This window comes from Scyliorhinus torazame, chromosome 1, assembly GCF_047496885.1.
Source record: "Scyliorhinus torazame isolate Kashiwa2021f chromosome 1, sScyTor2.1, whole genome shotgun sequence".
Lineage (NCBI taxonomy): Eukaryota > Metazoa > Chordata > Chondrichthyes > Carcharhiniformes > Scyliorhinidae > Scyliorhinus > Scyliorhinus torazame.
In genome coordinates this window covers 163,109,641-163,132,377 of record NC_092707.1, presented here as the reverse complement: position 1 = coordinate 163,132,377, position 22,737 = coordinate 163,109,641, and the positions used below count along the sequence as shown (strand labels likewise).

Below are 22,737 nucleotides of genomic sequence, written 5' to 3'. Positions count from 1 at the left end.
CAATCCGGCATCAGCAGCCTTGCAGAGGAGCCGCTTGATGATATGGACGCCCTTTTCCGCCTTGCCATTCAACTGGGGATGCAGAGGGCTGGACGTCACTTGTGTGAAGCCATACGAAGCGTCAAAAGAAGACCATTCTTGGCTCGCAAAACAGGCCCATTGTCCGACATGACGGCAAGCGGAATGCCATGGCGAACGAAGGTTTCCTTGCATGCCCTGATGACAGCGGACGATGTCAAATCGTGCAGGCGTATGACCTCTGGATAATTTGAAAAGTAATCAATTATGATGACATAGTCCCTGTCGAGCGCATGAAAAAGATCCACACCCACCTTCGCCCAGGTGGACATTACCAACTCATGGGGCTGAAGCATCTCAGGGGGTTGCGCCGGCTGAAACCTTTGGCAGCTGGGGCAGTTGAGCACCATGTTGGCGATGTCGTTGCTGATGCCCGGCCAGTATACAGCTTCTCGGGCCCTCCGCCTGCACTTCTCAACCCCGAGATGGCCTTTGTGTAATTGTTCGAGGACCAGCCTGTGCATGCTGTGTGGAATCACAATCCGGTTCAGCTTTAGGACACCGTCAATGATGGCCAAGTCGTCCCGGACGTTGTAGAATTGTGGGCACTGTCCTTTGAGCCACCCTCCCGTCATGTGGCGCATCACACGTTGTAGAAGGGGGTCAGCCGCAGTCTCCCGGCAAATACGGGCCAGACGTGCATCATTAGCTGGCAGATTGGCCGATGTGAAGGCCACATGCGCTTCGACCTGACATACGAACCCCTCCGATTCGGGCGGTGTGCTCACTGCTCTGGACAGGACATCCGCGATGATGAGGTCCTTTCCCCGGTTGTAGACCAGTTGGAAGTCATACCTCCAGAGCTTGAGCAGAATGCGCTGGAGGCGAGGGGTCATCTCATTCAGGTCCTTTTGTATGATGCCGACCAGGGGGCGATGGTCGGTTTCCACGGTGAACTGAGGGAGACCATACACGTAGTCGTGGAACCTATCTATGCGGTTAACAAACCCAGGCACTCCTTCACAATCTGCGCATAGCGCTGTTCTGTGGGGGTCATGGCCTGCGAGGCATAGGCGACCGGGGCCCATGATGCAGTGTCGTCCCGTTGCAGGAGTACCGCCCCGATGCCGGACTGGCTGGCATCAGTCGAGATTTTCGTATCTCGAGAATTGTCGAAGAATGCCAATACCGGGGCTGTGGTGAGCTTAATCTTGAGCTCCTCACATTCCTTCTGGTGTGCGGGCAGCCACTGGAACTCCGTGGTCTTCATCACTAGGTGGCGAAGAGCCGTTGTGTGCGAAGCAAGGTTGGGAATGAACTTCCCCAGGAAGTTAACCATCCCGAGAAAGCGTAGCACTGCCTTCTTGTCTGCCGGCTGCGGCATGGCTGTAATGGCGCTCACTTTGTCTGCATCCGGACGCACTCCTGACCGGGATATGTGGTCCCCCAGAAACTTTAGCTCAGTTTGGCCAAAAGAACACTTGGCTCGGTTGAGGCGCAGGCCGTGTTCTCGTATCCGAGCAAAGACGCGCTGGAGACAACTGATGTACTCCTGTGGTGTGGTTGATCAGATGATGACGTCGTCAACATCGACGCGCACCCCTTCGATGCCCTCCATCATTTGTGTTCCATGATTCTATGAAATACCTCAGATGCCGACATGATGCCAAACGGCATTCTGTTGTAGCAGTACCTGCCAAAGGGAGTGTTGAAGGTGCACAGCTTCCTGCTGGACTGATCCAGTTGAATCTGCCAAAAACCCTTTGAGGCATCAAGCTTTGTAAAAATTTTAGCCCGGGCCATTTCGCTCGTGATCTCTTCCCTTTTGGGTATGGGGTAGTGTTCCCTCATGATGTTGTTGTTCAGGTCTTTCGGGTCGATGCAGGTCCGGAGTTCGCCAGAGGGCTTTTTTACGCAAACCATGGAGCTGACCCATGGCGTGGGCTCCGTGACCCGGGAAAGCACTCCTTGGTCCTGGAGATCCTGCAGCTGCTGCTTGGGGCGGTCTTTGAGTGGTGCTGGGACTCTACGAGGTGCGTGAATAACGGGGGTGGCGTCCGGTTTGAGCCGTATTCTGTAAGTGTAGGGCAGTGTGCCCATACGCTCGAAAGCCTCCTGGTTGTGGGCGAGGAGCGAGTGGAGCTGTGCCCTAAAGTCTGCATCCGGGAAGTCAGATATGCCTTCTGGAGACAGAGTGTGTACCCGCTGAACGAGGTGGAGAACCTTGCACGCCTGTGCGCCCAGCAGGGAGTCCTTCGATGATCCAACTATCTCAAAGGACAGTGTGGCTGTGTATGCATTGTGTGTAACCTTGAGCTGGCAGGATCCCATGGCCAGGATAACATTTCCGTTGTAATCGACCATCTGTCAGTGGGATGGCCAAATCAGTTGTCTGACCTTCAAGGCGTAGAAGGCTGACCATGCTATAAGGTTGGCGGAGGCACCAGTGTCTAAACGGAATGTGATTGGTTGACCGTTAGGGTGGCACACCATTCATCACCCGGATTAACGCTGTTCACTGGTATCGGCTGGTGGGTCCTACTTGGGGACATCCGGTTTCTGTCAATGACCGCAACGCGGAAGGCTTCCCGGTCGTCGGTATCACCGGTCTGTACGTCGTCAAGGTATGACTCGGTGTATGGAGGCTGAATGGCCCGCACGTCCCTGCGAGGCTGGCGGAATTGGGGAGCGTTGGCAGGTTGAGCTGCTCGACAGCAGGCAGCGTAGTGGCCCATCTTGCCCCAGGAAGGCATTGTCGAATCTTTGCTGGACATTGCTGCTTTAAATGTGCGGATCCACAGTTGCCGCACGTCGTGACGTCATGGTGTTCGTTGCGCCACCGCGCATGCAGTTCGGTCCTGCGTAGAGCGGCCTGCGCGTCACGTCCCTCTGCGTCGACGTCTCTTTTGGCGCGTACAAGCGCGGGAGGCCGTGGGAAGCGCGCCAAATGGCCACCCTCGTCCGGGCCGCGGGCCGGAAGGAACTCGATCGACTGGACCCGCTCGGCCTCGTAGGACCCCTGCCGTGCCTATTCGGCCGCCTGGAATTGGGAGTACCGGCTGGTCGCGTCTTCATGGAGGACGCAGGATTCGATGGCGGTGGCTAGGGTAAGGCTCTTAATTTTGACGAGCTGCTGGTGTAGGGTGCCCGAGGTGACCCCAAAAACTATCTGGTCCCAAATCATGGAATCGGAGGTGGCCTCGAGGTGGCCTCATAGCCGCAGGACTGCACGAGGATACGGAGGTGTGTCAGAAAAGATTGAAAAGGCTCATCCTTACCCTGCAGGCGCTGCTGGAAGAGGTACCTCTCGAAGCTCTCATTCACCTCGACGCTGAAATGTTGTTCAAGTTTTAGAAGGACCGTCTTGTACTTCGTCTTGTCCTCACCTTCCGCGAACTCCAGGGAGTTGTAGATGCGGATGGCGTGTTGCCCTGCCGTGGAGAGAAGGAGGGCAATTTTCCTGGTGTCCGAAGCATTCTCCCTTTCTGTGGCTTCTAGGAAGAACTGGAAGCGCTGTTTAAACAGCTTCCAGTTGACCCCAAGGTTTCCAGCGATCTGGAGCGGCTGCAGCGGGCTGATGATGTCCATGGCGCAGGATGGCGGATCGCTGAAGATGTGTAGGTAGGTCTCACAGTTGCTGGGTTCCCATCCTGGTACTATGTCGCGTTGGGTGTTCCGCTATACAAACGAACCAACACAGTTGTAGATGGTACAACTGTTTTATTACTTTCGATAGCAACATCTGTAAACTTATGACTGTGGTTCGTACTTAACCTTTTAACCTGTGGACCCAGCCCTAACACTATCTTAGAGAGGCACTCAGCACATGGTGTATGTCTGAGTGGCATGCTGTGAGCTCTGTGCCCTGAGCTGTCTCCTGCTGGAATGAGTGGGAACTGTGGTGTTCCCCGTTTTATAGTGTGTGTGCTCTAACTGGTGATTGGCTGTGACGTTGCGTGTGTTGATTGGTCCGTTGATCTGTCCATCAGTGTGTATGTGTGTTTGCACCATGATATGTTTATCTGAATATCATGACAGTATGATTTTACGTTACAGTGAAATAGGAACTGTTGGGGCTTGGCAACAATCTAAACAAGTGATGAAATACTTAAGAAAAAATTGCATCTGAAAGGCATGAGCCCTTGTCTATTGTAATAGCTGGTACATCATTTACACCATTTTGTTATTAGACTTTCTTTAACGTGGGAAAAGCAAGTACCATTTTTTTTAGAAACAGAAACCAGGTACAACTGAACACTGATCAATCAGTGCACATCCTCACTTCCGACTTTATGATGGCGAGAAGGGCATTGTAGGGGTAGTTGAAGTTGTTTGGTTCTAAGAAAATTCTCCTCCCTGCAGCATTGTCTTGGGGCTGAGATGTTTGGCCTCCCAATAACCAAACTATCGTCCTCTGTGTTAGGCATGGTTTCAGCCAATGACTTTAATTTTTTACATTTTTAATAAGGATCCCCTGGTGCCACATTCCATCAAGGGCACTCTCATTTCACCTCTAGAATGCAGCTCAGCATCAATGAACAGGTTATGCTGTAACTGCTGCTTGATCACACTCTCAAGTACTGTATTCTATCAGTTTGTTGATCATCGAGGCCAGTCTGCTGGGGTGGTATTGACCAGATTGTATTTGTCCTTTTTTTTTGTGGGGAGGCCATACTCTTTGTTGTAGATGCCTATGTTTGTAGCTCTTTAGGAACAGCTTGGCTAGAGGTGTGGCAAGTTCTGGAGCACAGGTCTTCAGCACTACATCCAGGATACTGTTGAACATATTGTCAGGATACTGTCAGCTTACACCCACTGTGCTTAGCCATTTCTTGATAGAATTATTTATTAACATTTTAAAAATGAATATACAGATTGTTAGGCACTGTTGCCTCACGGCGCCGAGGACCCAGGTACGATCCCAGCCCCGGATCTCTGGCGTGTGGAGACATTCTCCCCATGTCTGCGTGCGTTTCACCCCCACAACCCAAAGATGTACAAGGTAGGTGGATTTGTCATGCTAAATTGCCCCTTAATTGGGGGAAAAAAAGAATTTGGTATTCTAAATTTATTTTAAAAAATGAATGTATTTACTTGATGGCAGAAGGACATTCATATATTCCAGTTTCTTGGCCAATTCTGGAAGCAAATGTTCCTTTATAAATGGATTTTATTTGTCTCCAACTAATTACCTATTTTGAAGCATGATTCCAGTTGGCTAAACATGCCAGTATTATTATAAATCAGTTGAATGAAAAGCAATTTTAATTGCTTAAAATTACTACATGATCAGACCATCTAAACTACAACAATCATGATACAAGTTACAATCATACATCAACTTTAGCATGATTAGATGCCACAAGTCATTCATAAAGTGAGGAATAAGGGTAAGCTGCAAACTGGTGGCTGGAGAAATCTCTGATCCAAAGCCTCAAGTATTGAAATTTAGCAGTTATGTACATGTTAAAATGCTGGTGTTTCCTGGGCCAGAATGTGCAACTTAATCAGGATGTTGCAAACATAAACACACACTACAGATAGGCAATTATATATAGATTTAGATGGTTTCATTGCATGGTAAATTATATGGAAAATAACATTTAATCAATAGCAGATTAAAATTGAAGTATAACTTTGAGGTTGAGTTTGTATCATTACTGGATTTATCTTTTTGAATTCAACCAGTTTGCAACCAAACATACTGATGATTAGATTGAGCACATTCAGCTATAGCTGGGGTTATACAATTAAGCCAGCAAAGTAACTGCAATAATTAATAATGTTCCTATTTATTATGATGGAAGTTTGAGGGAACCGTTAAAAAACACTGCCGGTTTTCCTCTTGACATTTAACAAATGGAAGCACTGCATTTTAAAAATGTTATCGGATAGTGCAGTAACGCAAAATCCTTCTTTGCGATTAGAATGACTCTTTAATATCTAGCTACCCAGGAGTCTGGTTATCACACTATCAAATTTCCCTACTACAGTGCAAGACAGGTGTCAAGCAATCTATTATTAGCCAAAATGCCCACAATTATCCCAGAAAGTTTCAGGATTTCACAATGGAAATAACTGCATCACAACACATTGATCATCTTTATATTAATAATATTTAGGTCAGAATACCATTATTCATGAAGGCCTGATGTTTCCAAGATTAAAAGCTGTCACCCAGTTTCTTCATACTTCAATGTTTTGTGCTATCACAGCAGAAGTTGACATATCGTGAATGAAAATCATTGAGATTGCAATGTAATGACCTCCTCTATTTTGGGCATGGAGCTGAAGACAATGTTAAAAGAAAAACAATCCTTGCACTTCCATGTAGAACTACATAGCTCTTGTTCGCTAACTTATATTTCCTCCTTTCAGTGATTTACATGTTACAACACCAAGCTTGGTCATAAAATTCTTCTGCTGCCACTGGGCTGTGCAATCATCTGAAATCTTGAAATCCATCTGCAAAGAAAATAAATATTAATTGTAATTATTTTGTGCATCATTAAATTGCAATAATTTAAATGCATAAATGATTGAACGCAGTGGCACAGTGGTTAGCTGCTTCACAGCACCAAGGACCTGGTTTCAATTCCAACCATAGGTGACTGTGTGGAGTTTGCACTTTCTCCCTGTGTCTGCATGGGTTTCCTTTGGGCGCTCCGGTTTCCTCCCACAGTCCAAAGATGTGCCCTTTAGGTGGTTTGACCATGCTAAAATTGCCCCTTGTGTCCAGAGGTTAGATGGGGATAGAATGAGGGAGTGGGCCTAAGTTAGGGTGTTCTTTCAGAGCGTCATTACAGACTCAATGGGCCGAATGGCCATCTTTTGCACTGTATGGAATTCTATGAACAGAAACTATTGCTTATTTTAAGAAACATTGAACAAATATTCAAAGCAGAGGACGGAATAATATGATGGAGAGAGAAGGGGGCAATAGAATTAATTTACGATTACTGTAACGGAGCCAAAAAATAGGAAGGTCAGTTTTGTTATGCTGTAAATCTCAATGTTCGCAATGTCTTATTTCAATTTGTCTCTGAATGGGCTACAGTTATCAAAGGGCAATTCTGTATCTCAAGTATCCCAGTTCATTCCGCAGGGGATATAACCTGAAGTGCGTAATCTTCAAAGCTTTTTCTCCTTACAATCTTATGACAAGTCTTAAAAAACATTATGGAAGAAACTAATTAGTTATGAAGCGGGACTGGTGGTAACACAGTGTTAGGAAATTGTCCCAACACTGTCCTTTCTTCCATGATTAAAATTTGGATCCAGTTGTGCCCCAACAGATCAGACGACTCACCTTGCTAAGTAAAGACAGTATGGTAGTTTTTATGCACAAAACATCCCTTAATAATGGATGTACACCCAACAGTCAATGTTTTCCTGCTGAAGAAGTGAATACCAAATCTGGTCTACAAAATGTTGATTCTGCCACGAGGGATACAAATGGTTTAAAGAAATACCCTCTCCACCCCAAGTACAAAATATGGCTTCCTGCCTAATGAATATTTGCTTGGCGACACCTTAACAACCTTCAAGCTATTCACGGTCCCCCATTTTGGTAAAATACACATAATTCTGGTACATATGTTGTCAGCTTCAATTTCTATTGCATTTCTTTACTAACATATTTGGTCCACATCTTGTGATGATAACATCAAATGCATTTCTCAAATTCTCATAAATCCCAAAACAAGCTTAATGTTCACAGCTGCAAAGGGAGATCATATGCAAACAATTTGCTGCAAGAGTATGTTTTTTTCTCTCTTCAATAAATCCTTCAGTAGCTTCCTGTTGTAAGTATTACCTGTAATTTTTCAAACACTTTCTTCTTTGGTTTCAGTTCATCATCTGCTGCACCATTTTCAAATCCTACCACAAACACACGCTCTCCTGGGGCAGAACCTTCTGGAGGATTTAATGGTTCTACTTTACGCTTTTCTCCTTCTCTGCAATTACAAGGAGCACAAACTTGACTCAACAGCAAAATCTGCATTTGAAGCATTTACTTTTCTGCTCATCTTCTCATTATTTTTCATTTTCAGGTACCATCATCCTAAAATTAGTTTCAGCGATTTTACTACCTTGTCAATGTTACAGTTTATTGGAAAAGTGCCACTTCCATTAAATCCTACTGTGCGACTTTGTCACACATCTGCATCATTTCTAATTAGTTCACACTGATGCCAACAGTTGTAATGAAATATTTCTTTTTCAAAATAAGAGACTGCAAGTTTCACGTATTGTCTATTATAGAGGCACAGATATGGTTGAGTGCCATGAGCATATTGAAAATATATTCTTTCATGGGATGTGGGCATCACTGGCAATGCCAGCACTTGTTGCCCATCTCCAACTGCCCTTGAACTGAGTGGCTTGCTGGGCCATTTTAGAGGGCAGGCAGGAGTCACCCACATTGTTGAGCAGGTTGTTTAATCACAGAGATTATCACAGCTGAGTCCCATCTTAACATTGACACCAGCACTGGCTTTTCTTTGTGGGGATAATGGGCAGCATTCAGCAGCAAGACCCTAACTAATCTATTTCCTCTCCACTGCCAAAAATACCGTGACACATTTTTACATGATGGCACAGTGATTAGCACTACTTCCTCACAGCGCCAGGGACCTGTGTCAATTCTTGCTTTGGTTGTCTGTGTGGAGTTTGCACTTTCTCCGCGTGTCTGCGTGGGTTTCCTCCGGGTGCTCCAAAGATGTGCAGGTGGATTAACCATGCTAAATTGTCCCTTGGTGTCCAGGGATGCAGTTAGATTGGGTTACGGGGATAGGGCATGGCAGTAGGCCTAAGTAGAGTGCTCTTTCAGAGGGTCAGTGCAAACGCAATGGGTTGAATGGCCTCCTTGTGAACTGTAGGGATTCCATAATTGTTCATTCAGCTAGTTTAAGTTTCAAGGCTAGATTTTCCTCTGCTTGAGGGAACATTCAATTTCCAACTACGAATTAGAAGAAAAAAGGGAGGCGAACCATGATGTCAGTGCTCCTCTGCCTGTACACTTCCAAGCGATTTCTTGGATGCCCCCGAGAGGGATTGGGAGCGGAGTTCTTGCCCTTTAATGCAGGTGTAAGCATGCAAATAATGAAGGAGGGGTCTAATTGTAGCTTTCTACTCATTTTTCTTCTTAGAATGGTAGTTGAGACACATTTGGAAGAAGCTGGCAGTAAGAGAAACATCTGCATTTAAGGTATGCCAGACTGATTTCAACAACCAGAACCACCATAAACATAGCGGTCAGGGTTAGGGAGCAGTCCCCTGACCTGTGCTTAGACTAGGGGCCTGAGGTGGGGGGTAGGGAATGGGGGAAGAAAGGGAAAACATTGGGGTCTTAATCGTTTTCTTTTGCCTAATCCATATTAGCATTGTGGGGATACTGGTAAAGTGTGATCACTTCGAGCATTCTGCATTTAGCAACTAAGGACGAGTGATGGCAAAACTGAAGTACCAAGTATTTCTGACATGGCACACATTGTCAATAACTTCTCACTAAGACTCTGGTGTCTGAGGGCAAATGCACTGAGGCATGCACACCCAAAAGTTTCTGGGTTTTATCCTCACTTTGGGCTGAGTTAGTTGATTTCCACTTGTGAAGAGAAAAGCATCAGCAGTGGTTTCTGCTCCTCTGGCTAGGCAGCAAATTCTGCTGAAGGTGTAAGTGCAAACACCAGGATCATGAATGGATGGGCTGGGATCAGATGCTACCGACCAGAACGGTGAGACACAGCAGTGAAGTTCGCTGTGCATTTCTATCCCTCCAACAAGTCTTAGCACTCTTCTGTCCATTTCAGAGGAAAATGTAAGACCCAGCCACTAAACTGAACTCCAACTAGAGGCCCTAAGAATACAAAGCTCATCAGTCAGACATTTTATTTGTAAGAGAAGGTTTTGTTTTAAAGCTCCAGGATGTCGACTTAGGACAGTACAGAATCGGAAAAGGATACTGTTGTCCATCTGGACTGATCTTAGTGTAAACATACCTCAGATTTATTATTTCTTTGCAGAGGAAGAAAGTAGGCCAAGCATCGAGAAAAGAACTAAAAAAAATTACTATTTTACGATTTTTATATCTGGTGAGATCATCATATTTAGCAAAGAGACTAAGATCCTGAAAATATCAAGGAATCAAGAGTTATGCCAAATAGTTATCTGACAGCAGGAAAGATATTTGTCTCCATCAAGATGAACTTGGCAAATACAGTGACAGGCTGTACCTCCAGCAGAATGTCTATTCTATTATTCTTTATCACAAAGGGATAAATTTGGCAAGCTTCTTCTTTGATAGAGGTAGTGGAAGACCTCAAATCTTTAAACATGTGAGCTGGAACTCTCAGTAGCTCAACAGGGGAGAGAGCAACTGATCAAGTCTGACGATAATGCCTCCGATCTGAAAGTGGCTCATAGAAAAGTGCTGATAATAAATAAAAAGATAACATAAGGTATAATGTAAAACAAAAATGAATAGACATAATATTTGTCTAGGGATATCAATCCCATAAGTGGAAAATTAATGTCATACAAAATTGTTTATAATATTGTGTGCGCTGAAAATTCACTGTAATAAATGGAGAAGTATAAAACATTAGCCAATATCACCATTTCTGGGTGCTAGTTGACTTTAACTTCTTACTTAACAGTTGGCTGTTACTTTATCAAAAACATTATCCTGTGGTGATCAAACCATGGTTTAATAACCTTCGGGACTTTTTAATTGCTATTCTGCTACTCACATGGATGCACAAAGAAGCATGGCTTGAGATTCAATTCCTCGCATCTTCTGTGGCTTCAGATTACATAACAATATCACGTCACGGTTCTGGAGCTCATCAACAGGAACATACTGCACTAAGCCACTGACAACTGTACGTGGCTCTGCTTCTCCAACATCCACCTTCTCCACATATAGACTGTCTGCATCAGGGTGCTGTGGTAAACAAAAATAAAAATGTATTTCATAGCAATTGTATTCACTTTCTGCCCACTGTACTTTTGGGGTAAATCGAGAGATAGTGATTACAATCTTAGATTTCAAAAGCCTGAAAAGAGTCAGGTGGAAAGATTCTGTTAAAGTAGGAAGGTGCATGAAGAATCTTAATTTTAAATGCAGTTAATAACTAGAGAGAAGGAGTTCATAGGATGGCGGATTTTAACTATGCAAAGAACAAGAAATAAATATTCAGAAAAGCATTGACCATAACAGCATTGATAACAGAGAAAAAGGAAAAACTGCAATTGGAGATTGCAAACTAGATGCGAGAGAGATTGCCCATCAGAATACAAACATTTTCTTGTAACTTTTCAGGTGCATGAGAGATGGTGGAATAGTCTCTCCAGATCGGAGGCCAAGCCTACAATGGATATTGGCTTTAGATAAGAGTTGAAAGGACAAAATGTTTAGCTTAAGGGGAAATCAAGTTTCTTGATTGCATGCTTTAGGGAAGAGTGGAGGGAGTTTCATACAAGGACAGCTTTGATAGATAGCTGATAGACAAAACAATAAAAGTCATGCTAAAGGCAAGGAAGTGTAGCTATTGTTTAGATCTGCGAGAATGGCAAGGATTCTTAGCAATAAGATCATTATAAGAAAATCTCCGAGAAAGAGAAAAGGACACCAAAGAGACAGCATGGGTCAAGAGTAAGTTCCGTGATACGTTTCAAATGTTGAGTATAATGAAAAAAAATACTATCTCAGTAATGGGTCTTCTGGAAACCAGAGGTAAAATCAGCCACATCCAGAGGGAATAAAATTTAATTCTGGTCATAATGGCAGAATAGCACAGAATGGTGCAATGGAGAGTCTTCACAAAGGTTGCTGAAATTTCAGATGGAAGCCAAATAATTAGCATAACAATTGGACCTCTTTAGAACACATGCCACTGTTTCATGTGGACGGAAAAGATCTAGAATTGAATAAAAACAGAACTTCAGATGCAGCTTTGGCAATAACAGCTGGAGGAGGAGCGGGGGGGGGGGGGAGACAACAACTGGAACCAATTTCCAATAAATTTTCCTTTAGGAGCTCTAATATTGCATATACAGAAGACCCGAGTAGTCGAAAAGCTGGCTCTCAAAGCCAGGTGCAATAGGCTATTTCTTGTTAAACAAGGAATACAAAAAGAGGCAAAATTGAACCAAAATGTGGTATCAGATCTGAAGAAGAGTGAAGTGTAGTGCTTTCAATGGAGGTGACAACATCAGTTACTTCACCAGGCTGGAAGAATGAAAGCAGCAACGGAATCAGGGAAATATAGCACAGAGATTTCAAAGACACTACTAGTTGGATGACTATTAAAAAAGTAAATTTAGACTACCAAATTACTTTTTTCCAATTAAGGGGCAATTTAGCGTGGCCAATCCACCTACCCTGCACATCTTTGTGTTGTGGGGGCGAAACCCACGCAGACACGGGGAGAATGTGCAAACTCCACACAGACAGTGACCCAGAGCCGGGATCAAAATCAGGTCCTCAGCGCCGTAGGCAGCAGTGCTAACCACTGCGCCACCGTGCCGCCCATTGGATGACTTCTTTTTATGTCAAGTATGATTAGATGGTTTGGAGTACATTTTGCTTCTGGGCATTTGGACAGAATCAGAAGACCTTAACAGTGAAAGGACAGATAAGGTTTAAGAGTTACGATCAGAAAAGAGGAAAAGATCTGGGAAATTCATTTAATTACTAGGATAATCAGGGAAGACAAATTGGCAGGTTGTCCAAAATCCCTCTAAGATCTTGCCTGTTGACCTATCAATCAAAAAGAACAGAGCCACTGCTGCTGGTGAATAAACAAAACCACCAAGAATGGTGATTCAGCCGAGAGCAAGTTAAAATTAGTAATTTGATTTTACTTTACTGAAATATTAAAAGTTGAGTTCAAAAGGTTTGAAAAAGAGCTATGTACTATATTGATTTAGGGAGATGAGAATTTTTTTAGTCACTGGAGATCAAAGTAATTTGATTATATGTGTAACACTACAAAAGTCACAATTAAATGAAATAGGGCTTCAATAAAGGAACCAGTGTTCACTTAATTAACTGGATGGAATAATGCTTTAATATTATTCCCACACAATTAGATGTCTGCTATGTTTGAATGTCAGGGCTGTAAGCTCAATATTTTCATATCAAAAGCAAAGAAATATTGCCATTGAAACAGAGAATGACACAGCATAGAATGAGGCCATTCAGCCCACTGTGTCTGTATGACTATGATAGACCAAGCATTAATATGATTTAAAAGGGAGTGCATACCACGGGGCAGGTGTGGGGGGCATTTATCAGTAAATGGAACGTACAATCAACTAGATGTAGGCAGAGTGTAAAGCTTCAAGAAAACTTCCACAGAAAAACAAGACAAATCCAACCTGGCTAATTTGGATTTGAATTTATTGTAACGCATACTGAGATACAGTGAAAAGTATTGTTCTGCGCACAGTGCAGATCGTTCCACACATGAAAAACATAGGACATACGATAAATACATGAGGTTAATACATAGACATAGGTTGAAGCAAACAAGAGTGTAGTACTACTCAGTAGAGAAGATGCATGGAGAGATCAGTTCAATCCATAAGAGGACCATTCAGGAGTCTGGTTACAGTGGGAAGAAGCTGTTTTTGAATTGGCTAGTGCGTGTTCTCAGAATTTTATATCTCCTGCCCGATGGAAGAGGTTGGAAGAGAGAATAACCTGGGTGGGAGAGGTCTTTCCAAGGCAGCGGGAGGTGTAGACAAGAGACAATAGATGGGAGGCGGGTTTGTGTGATGGACTGGGCTGTGTTCCCATCAGTCTACTCTCAGAAATCTGTGCAAGGTGTCATAAATAACTCCATCAAGCAACACTTGCACAATAACCTGCTCGTTGGTGTTCAGTTTGGGGTCTACAAAATATTAACAGGAAAAGGCACATTGGCACAGTGGTTAGCCTGCTGCCTCACAGCGCCAGGGATGCAGGTTCAATTCCGGCCTCGGGTGACTGTCGCCCAGTGTCTGCGTGGGTTTCCTCGGGTGATCCGGTTTCCTCCCACAGTCCAAGGACGTGCAGGTGAGGTGGATTGGCCATGCTAAATTGCCCCAGTGTGCAGGTTAGGTTATGGGGTTACGAGGATAGAGCGGGCCTGACACTTGTAAATGGTGCTGATTCGAAGGGTCGGTGCAGACCTGATGAGCTGAATGGCCTCCTTCTGCATTGTAGGGATTCTATGAAGATAGGGTAGATAAAGATAAACTTCTTCCACTGGTTGGAGATTCAAAAATTAGGGGGTATAATCCAACAATTAGGGCTAGGCCATTCAGGAGAGTTGTTTGGAAGCCCTTCTTTATGCAAAGGGTGGTAGGCCTCTCCCACAAACAACAGTTGAAGCTAGAGCCGTTGTTAATTGTAAATCTGAGACAGATATATTTTTGTTAAGCAATGATATTAAAGGGACATGGGCCAATGGCAGGTATATGGAGTAAGGTCACAGATCAGCCATGATCTCATTGAATGGCAGGACAGGCTAGAGAGGCTGAATGGCCTACTCCCGTTCCTATGTTCCTCAGGCCACTCAACTCCTGACCTCATTACAACCTCAGGCTAAACATGGACAAAAGAATTGAACTTGAGAATTGAACTGCCCTTGACATGAAGGCAGCTTCGGAGTGTGGCATCAAGGAACCCTCGCAAAACTGAAGTCAGTAGGAATCGGGGGGAAATTCTCCACTGGTTGGTGTCATTCCCAGCATAAAGGAAGATGTTTGTGATTGTTGAAAGTCAATCATCTACGAGCCAGGACATCACAGCAGGAATTCCTCAGGGAGTCTTAGGTCCCATCTTCTGCTGCTTCATCAATGACCTTCCCTCCATCATAAAGTCAGAAGGGCAAATGTTTGCTCTTGGTAGTGCAATGTGTAGTACCATTTGCAACTGCTCAGATACTGAAGTCATCCATGTCCATATGCAGTAATGCCTGGATAACATTCAGGCTTGTGGTGATAATTGGAAAGTAACATATGGTATCCACCATCTTAAACATTTACTCACTCACCACCAACACTGGCGGCACTGTGTACCATATACAAGGTGCACTGCAGCAGCTCACCATAGCTCCTTCAACTGCATCTTCCAGACCTGCTATTCCTACCACTTAGAAAGACGAGGACAGCAAATGCATGGGAACAGCACCACCTGCAAGTTCCCCTCACAAGGCACACACCATCCTGACTTGGAACTACATCATTGTTCCTTCACTGTTTCTGGTCCAAATCCTGGAACTCCCTTTCTAACAATGCGGGTGTACCTACACCACATGGACTGCAGCATTTCCAGCACCAGAAATGACCGTCTCCAACAAGAGATAACCTAACTATCGCCCTTTGAATTCAACAGCATTACCTTCACAGAATCCCCCTCTAGTTGACTTCCCAAAACCTGTTCACCATCTATAAGGCACAAGTAAGGAGTGTGTTGGAATACAAGCAAATGACTGAGGATGTTGGAATCTGAAACCTAAAGGGAAAATGCTGGAAAATCTCAGCAAGTCTGGCAGCATCTGTAGGGAGAGAGAAGAGCTAACGTTTTGAATCCAGATGACTGCTTTGACAAAGGGTCATCTGGACTTGAAATGTTACCTCTTTTCTCTCCCTACAGATGCTGCCAGACCTGCTGTGATTTTCCAGCATTTTCTCTTTTGGTGTGTTGGAATACTCTCCATTTGCTTGGATGAGTGCAGCTCCAACAACACTCGAGAAGCTTGGCACTAGCCAGAATAAAGCAGCCCACTTGATTGGCATCGTATCCACCATCTTAAACATTTACTCACTCCACCACCAACACCGGCGGCACTGTGTACCATATACAAGGTGCACTGCAGCAACTCACCATAGCTCCTTCAACGGCATCTTCCAGACCTGCTATTCCTACCACTTAGAAAGACGAGGATAGCAAATGCATGGGAACAGCACCATCTGCAAATTCCCCTCACTAGGCACACACCATCCTGACTTGGAACTACATCATTATTCTAGATAGGAATAATATGATCAGGGATAGTCAGCATGGCTTTGTGAAGGGTAGGTCATGCCTCACAAACCTTATTGAGTTCTTTGAGAAGGTGACTGAACAGGTAGACGAGGGTAGAGCAGTTGATGTGGTGTATATGGATTTCAGCAAAGCGTTTGATAAGGTTCCCCACGGTAGGCTATTGCAAAAAATACGGAGGCTGGGGATTGAGGGTGATTTAGAGATGTGGATCAGAAATTGGCTAGCTGAAAGAAGACAGAGGGTGGTGGTTGATGGCAAATGTTCAGAATGGAGTACAGTCACAAGTGGAGTACCACAAGGATCTGTTCTGGGGCCGTTGCTGTTTGTCATTTTTATCAATGACCTAGAGGAAGGCGCAGAAGGGTGGGTGAGTAAATTTGCAGACGATACTAAAGTCGGTGGTGTTGTCGATAGTGTGGAAGGATGTAGCAGGTTACAGAGGGATATAGATAAGCTGCAGAGCTGGGCTGAGAGGTGGCAAATGGAGTTTAATGTAGAGAAGTGTGAGGTGATTCACTTTGGAAGGAATAACAGGAATGCGGAATATTTGGCTCATGGTAAAGTTCTTGAAAGTGTGGATGAGCAGAGGGATCTAGGTGTCCATGTACATAGATCCCTGAAAGTTGCCACCCAGGTTGATAGGGTTGTGAAGAAGGCCTATGGAGTGTTGGCCTTTATTGGTAGAGGGATTGAGTTCCGGAGTCGGGAGGTCATGTTGCAGCTGTACAGAACTCTGGTACGGCCGCATTTGGAGTATTGCGTACAGTTCTGGTCACCGCATTATAGGAAGGACGTGGAGGCTTTGGAGCGGGTGCAGAGGAGATTTACCAGGATGTTGCCTGGTATGGAGGGAAAATCTTATGAGGAAAGGCTGATGGACTTGAGGTTGTTTTCGTTGGAGAGAAGAAGGTTAAGAGGAGACTTAATAGAGGCATACAAAATGATCAGGGGGTTGGATAGGGTGGACAGTGAGAGCCTTCTCCCGCGGATGGATATGGCTGGCACGAGGGGACATAACTTTAAACTGAGGGGTAATAGATATAGGACAGAGGTCAGAGGTAGGTTCTTTACGCAAAGAGTAGTGAGGCCGTGGAATGCCCTACCTGCTACAGTAGTGAACTCACCAACATTGAGGGCATTTAAAAGTTTATTGGATAAACATATGGATGATAATGGCATAGTGTAGGTTAGATGGCTTTTGTTTCGGTGCAACATCGTGGGCCGAAGGGCCTGTACTGCGCTGTATTGTTCTATGTTCTATTGTTCCTTCACTGTTTCTGGTCCAAATCCTGGAACTCGCTTCCTAACAATGTGGGTGCACCTACACCACATGGACTGCAGCAGTTAAAGAAGGCAGCTCACCACCGCCTTCTCAAGGGTAATAAGGGATGGGCAATTAATGTTGGCCTAGCCAAAAATGCCCACACTCTGGGAAGGAATGAAAAAAAGGGAAGAGTCATGGAGAATACTGTCAAATGGATGAATCAGCATCCTTTAATGCAAAAGGCTCTATGGTTCCAAAAAATACATTTTGTGAGGTTTTCTTTACCTTTCTTGACACCCTATGAATAGAATGTTTTATCTGGTGAGATATTCTATTTAGTAGTCTAAAACAGTGTTCTTAAAACTTTTTTTCCGGGGACCCATTTTTACAAACCGGCCAACCTTCGGGACCCAACTCGCCCGACCTTCGCGACCCACGTCGGTCGACCTTCGCGACCCACGCCGGGCTACCTGCCCGACCCATCATTTTCTCTTACCTTGTTTGCTGCTGGCAAAAATGGAGGAAATGGTTTTGGGTCCCATTGACCCTCGTACACGCTCCTCCAATGGAACCTGTTGGATGAAGGTGAAGCCTTCCGGTGTCGGAAAGTATGGAGTCTCAATCTGTCCAAAGTTCTGCATTTTTTTCCTGTAAGATTTTATCAAATAAACCCTCACCCCCGAACTTGTAAAAAAAAAAAATGAATAAAATAAATGAAAGAAATAAAAATTAAATGAATAAAATAAATGAATAAAATGAATAAACCTCCCCCGCCCCGAACTTGTAAAACAAATGCTGCGACCGTTTAAAAAAAAAAGCGGCCATACTGAGCATGTATGCCCGATCATCGGCGCGCATGTGCAAAACTATGCACATGCGCGCCGATGATCGGGCATGCATGCGCAGTGCGGCCGCAATTTCTTTACATGATCGTGGCCATTTTGAAGGCCGCTTGCAGCCGGTGTTATTAACAACCGGCTGCTGCGGCTGTTGTGCGCAGAATTGCGCGATCGGAAGCGCCGTGACAGACGTTTCCTCGACCCTCCCGACACCCGCCTGCGATCCACCCACGGGTCGCGCCCCCGGGTTTGACAATGCCGGGTCTAAACAAACCTCACAGCAAAAATAGCCTGCAGATTTAACGGAAAGTAAACCCCAATCAAACTGTTTATGAAATAATCTATCAGGACTTGTTTAATGAAAACAATTAAATCACAGAAATGTTATGGCACAGGAGGCCATTAAGCCCGTTGTGTCTGCATTGGGTCTCTGAATGAGCAACTCGCTTTGTTTCATTCTCCTGCCTTCGCCCCGCAACTATTCACATTCAGTCTTTCAAATAACTATGTCATTCGCTTTTGAACGTTTCATTTGAAGCAGCCTCCACCACACTCTCAGGCAGAGAATTCCCGACCCTAACCACTTGCTGCAAGAAAACGCTTTTCCTTGTACCACTATTGCTTCTTTTACGGATTACTTTAAATCTGTGGTCTCTCATTCGCAATCCTATCTACTCTGTCCAGACACCTCATAATTTTGAATACCTCCATCTAATCTCCTCTCAGCCTTTGTTTCTCCAATGAAATCAGTCCTAACTCCTCCAATCTATCTTCATGACTAAAGATCCTCAACCATTCTCCGTGAATTTTTTCCTGCACTCTCTCCAACGCCGTCACATCCTCCCCAGAACTGGACACAATACACCAGCTGAGGACGAACTAGTGGCTTATACAAGTTCAACGTAACTTCTTTTCTCTTGTATTCTATGCCCCATTAATAAAGTCCAGGGTACTGCATGCTTTATTAACCGCTCTCTCAACCTGTGCCCCAAACTTCAATGGCTAATGCTCATATACACCCAGGTGCCTCTGTTCCTGCACCCCCTATTCCATACTGTCTTTCCATGTTCTTCCTTCCAAAACAAATCATTTCACATTTCTCCGCATTGAACTTCATCTGCCACCTGTCTGTCCATTCCACTAACTAGTCCATGTCCTTTTGAAGTTCTACAATATCCTCATCACAGTTTACAATGCTTATGAATTTTGTGTTATCCACAAACTTTGAAATTGTACCCTGTACACTCATTAATATCAGAAAAAGCAAGGGACCCAAACAGACCCCTGGATCATAGCTTTATTTTAAATTAAATATTAAAAAAATATATGAAGCAGTGTGTGGTATAAATGAAATGCAGCCAGTAGGATGCAGAATTGTTCCCACCTTGGGAGGAAATATTGATTCTTATTTTACAGTGGACAGCCCACAATTGGTTTTGACAAGATTCCTGAGAATCAAGGCACGGCTGACTTAACATTTTAGTTTAAAAGTAATTTTCTGCCACAATTATTGCTGTCAGTTGCAGTATAATTTTTGCCAGAAGAATATATAGTGCAAAATAGGTTTGCAGAATATCAACATGAGAGAAACCTGTTCTACAAAATGGAGCTAAATTAAAGGCACTTGACAAACTTGAATTATATACACCAAGACCTAATGCAGAAAATAACTCAATTGATCTTTTCCAACAAAGGGCAGCACGGTGGCTCAGTGGTAGCACTGCAGTCTCGCGGCACCGAGGTCCCAGGTTCGATCCCGGCTCTGGGTCACTGTCCGTGTGGAGTTTCCACATTCCCCCCGTGTTTGCGTGGGTTTCACCCCCACAACCCAAAGATGTGCAGGGTAGGTGGATTGGCCACGCTAAATTGCCCCTTAATTGGAAAAAATGAATTGGGTACTCCAAATTAAAAAAAAAAAGAAGTATAATTTCAAAGGCCGATTTGTTGGTCCCATGCACATAGTCCCCTCAATTTGAGAAAATTGGGTTAGCTTCCCACATTAATTTCAATTGAACACAAGTTTCAGAAGCAAATTCATAGCCTTGTGTTACAATTAAAATATATATTATTTAAATATTGAAAAATAAGAAATGACTGTGAACTTTTCATGCTACCTGTTTTAGTAAATGATACCTCTGTTCTTGTCTGCGCTACATTGCAATTTCCTGCTTTAACAACGCTTCAGCTAGAAGGGGTAATATAACAGAAAAAGAAACAACTGCTAAAGCCAGACAAAATGGAAGCCAAAAGGCTGCGTCATTTGCAGTTTCTATCCTTGTCTGCTCATCAAGATGATACGCAACGATGAGATTTAATATTCTGTTATTTTATAACTACAGGAAACTTCCGGAAATCCCAGTCATTTTAAGGACCAAAATCAATGCCTCTGCCTAATAGATTGGCTTATTCCCATCCCAACTCACAAAAATGATTTTACTGCGTTATCGTTATTTGAGAAATTATGGTATCTGGGATCAAGTAGAAAATAATTAGCAAGTACCGTGCCACAAACCTACTAGAAAAAAATGTAAGCTACTGGGGAAAAGCACATTTTATTTAGTCATAGCTGATTCACATCTATGCTTCTAACTTACCCTCTCCACACTGGTAATCCTACCAACTCTAATATCAAGCCTTGAGGGTATAATTTCATCATTCTCAGCAGCTGGTACCTTGGAAATACGTTCTGGAAATTGAATTGAAAATAAAAATACATGATTTTGCAACGGCACATTAGGAATTTAAGCTCGATTCTTTGAAAGCATAATTTTACCTTTTAAAAATATACATTCCGAATCAATAAAAACAGCTTAAGAGAATAATTCATCGACAGGGAAGATGTGTTCAACGAGCTTTAAATGATAGGAATGTTAGAATACATTAAATATATTCTGGGCATTAAGTTAACAGATAAAAGACATATTACTATGTGTGACACACGAGGGAGGGGGATGAATTGATCTTCAGTGACAGCATTAAAGGAGTACCATGATTTGGCAGCCCAATTATCTTTTACATTGATTGTATTCCTAATACTAAGTTCTCTCAATATGCCTGCTTTTGGTCAAATCCACTTCTACAAGTTTTACCATCTCCTGTTTTCCACTTAAGCACTCTCACATGTCAAGCTTTTCCCGTACTCCTTTGGCTTGTTCCTTCTTGAATCATTATCATCTTTTTAGAATATCCTTGAGTTTTGAAAAAGGATCCACACCTGTGGCTGGATTCTCCGTTCCTGAGACTTAGTGTTGACACCGGGGCAGGATTTGTGGACTCGATAGCAAAATTGGTACCACACCTGAACCAATTCAGTAGCGGTTAAAGGGTTAGCACCAGCACCACGTGGAACACAATAGATTCCAATGAGAAATGGTGCAGGATTCGCCGGGTCTGTGATTGATACTTGGGAGGCTGGCAAGCTGCAGCTGGATATACACATTACATTCCCCACACACACTCATCCCAGCCAATACGATGGTGCTGGCTGCGCTGGAACGGGCTAATCCGCAGATGGGTTGACTGGGGCCAGAGGGCACCTAGAGGGGTGCACTGGGGGGGGAGGGGGGGGGGGGGGGGGGAGGGGGGGGGGGGGAGGAGGGGGGGGGGGAGGGGGGGGGGGGGGAGGAGGAGGGGGGGGGGGGGGAGGAGGGGGGGGGGAGGAGGGGGGGGGGGGAGGAGGAGGGGGGGGGGAGGAGGGGGGGGGAGGAGGGAGGGGGGGGGAGGAGGGAGGGGGGGGGAGGAGGGGGGGGGGGAGGAGGGGGGGGGAGGAGGGGAGGAGGGGGGGGGAGGGGGGGGTCACACCAGGTTATGATTTATAAACAAAACGCAAACCAAAAACCACAATAAATCAATTGTAGGAGAATGTTTGGGCAGACAGGAATTCCAACATTGTGGCATTTGCAATAGAATTCACCCCGACCCAACAGCTCACCTCCTGGTTACCCCCCGCTACTCCCCCCGACCCTGGCAGAAGTCCCCCGGCACGACTGTCAGCAAACTATGGCGGTGTTGGTCACTTTCCATACACCCTCTCTCTCCTTCAGTAGTCACGGTGCTGGTTTCACGATTTTCAAAAGCACAAGTGAACCTCGCCGTCGGGAATTCACCTCAGTGGAGGCAGAGAATCGCGGAGGCTCAAGAGAATAGCATGTTAGGCCCGTTAACGATATGCCAACAGCGTTTACTGCACGTGCATTCTGGAACACATTGAAGCCGCTGTCAAGGCGACCGTGAATTACAAATTGGTGTGAAATTGGTGCCTGCCAGGATTTCGGCGTCAGAAACGATTCTCTGCCCAATCACTGTTCCTGATTCTGGAGTCGGCCGACGGAGAATCCCATCCCTGAACTATTAACTCCACTGTTACCCTCCACAAAGGCTGTCTGATCTGTTGAGTTTTGAATATTTGTTGTTCCTGTCTGAAAGTACGATTTTGTAAAGCAGCAGCGAATACAAAAACAAGGAGGTAACTTGTCTGTACAAGACATTGTATAACCACTTGTTAAATATGATATGCCAATTTGGGCAACCTAGTGTGAAAAGGATATTGGTCTCAGAAAAATTATGCAAGATAGATT

At 44.5% G+C, this 22,737-nt stretch overlaps 1 protein-coding gene across 3 annotated transcripts in view; it reads right to left on the bottom strand.

The window, feature by feature from the left end:
* Positions 1-5,265: 5,265 nt before the first annotated feature.
* Positions 5,266-22,737, bottom strand: part of yars1 (tyrosyl-tRNA synthetase 1) — a 53,737-nt gene continuing 36,265 nt past the window's right edge. For all 3 annotated transcript variants that reach the window (XM_072501094.1, XM_072501093.1, XM_072501095.1), the window contains exons 11-14: positions 20,755-20,846; positions 10,770-10,963; positions 7,835-7,976; positions 5,266-6,483 (exon numbers count right to left, since the gene is read on the bottom strand). In XM_072501094.1, coding sequence (XP_072357195.1) covers positions 6,373-6,483; positions 7,835-7,976; positions 10,770-10,963; positions 20,755-20,846 — 539 coding nt within the window. In that variant the 3' untranslated portion in view covers positions 5,266-6,372. The remainder of the gene's footprint in view (positions 6,484-7,834; positions 7,977-10,769; positions 10,964-20,754; positions 20,847-22,737) is intronic.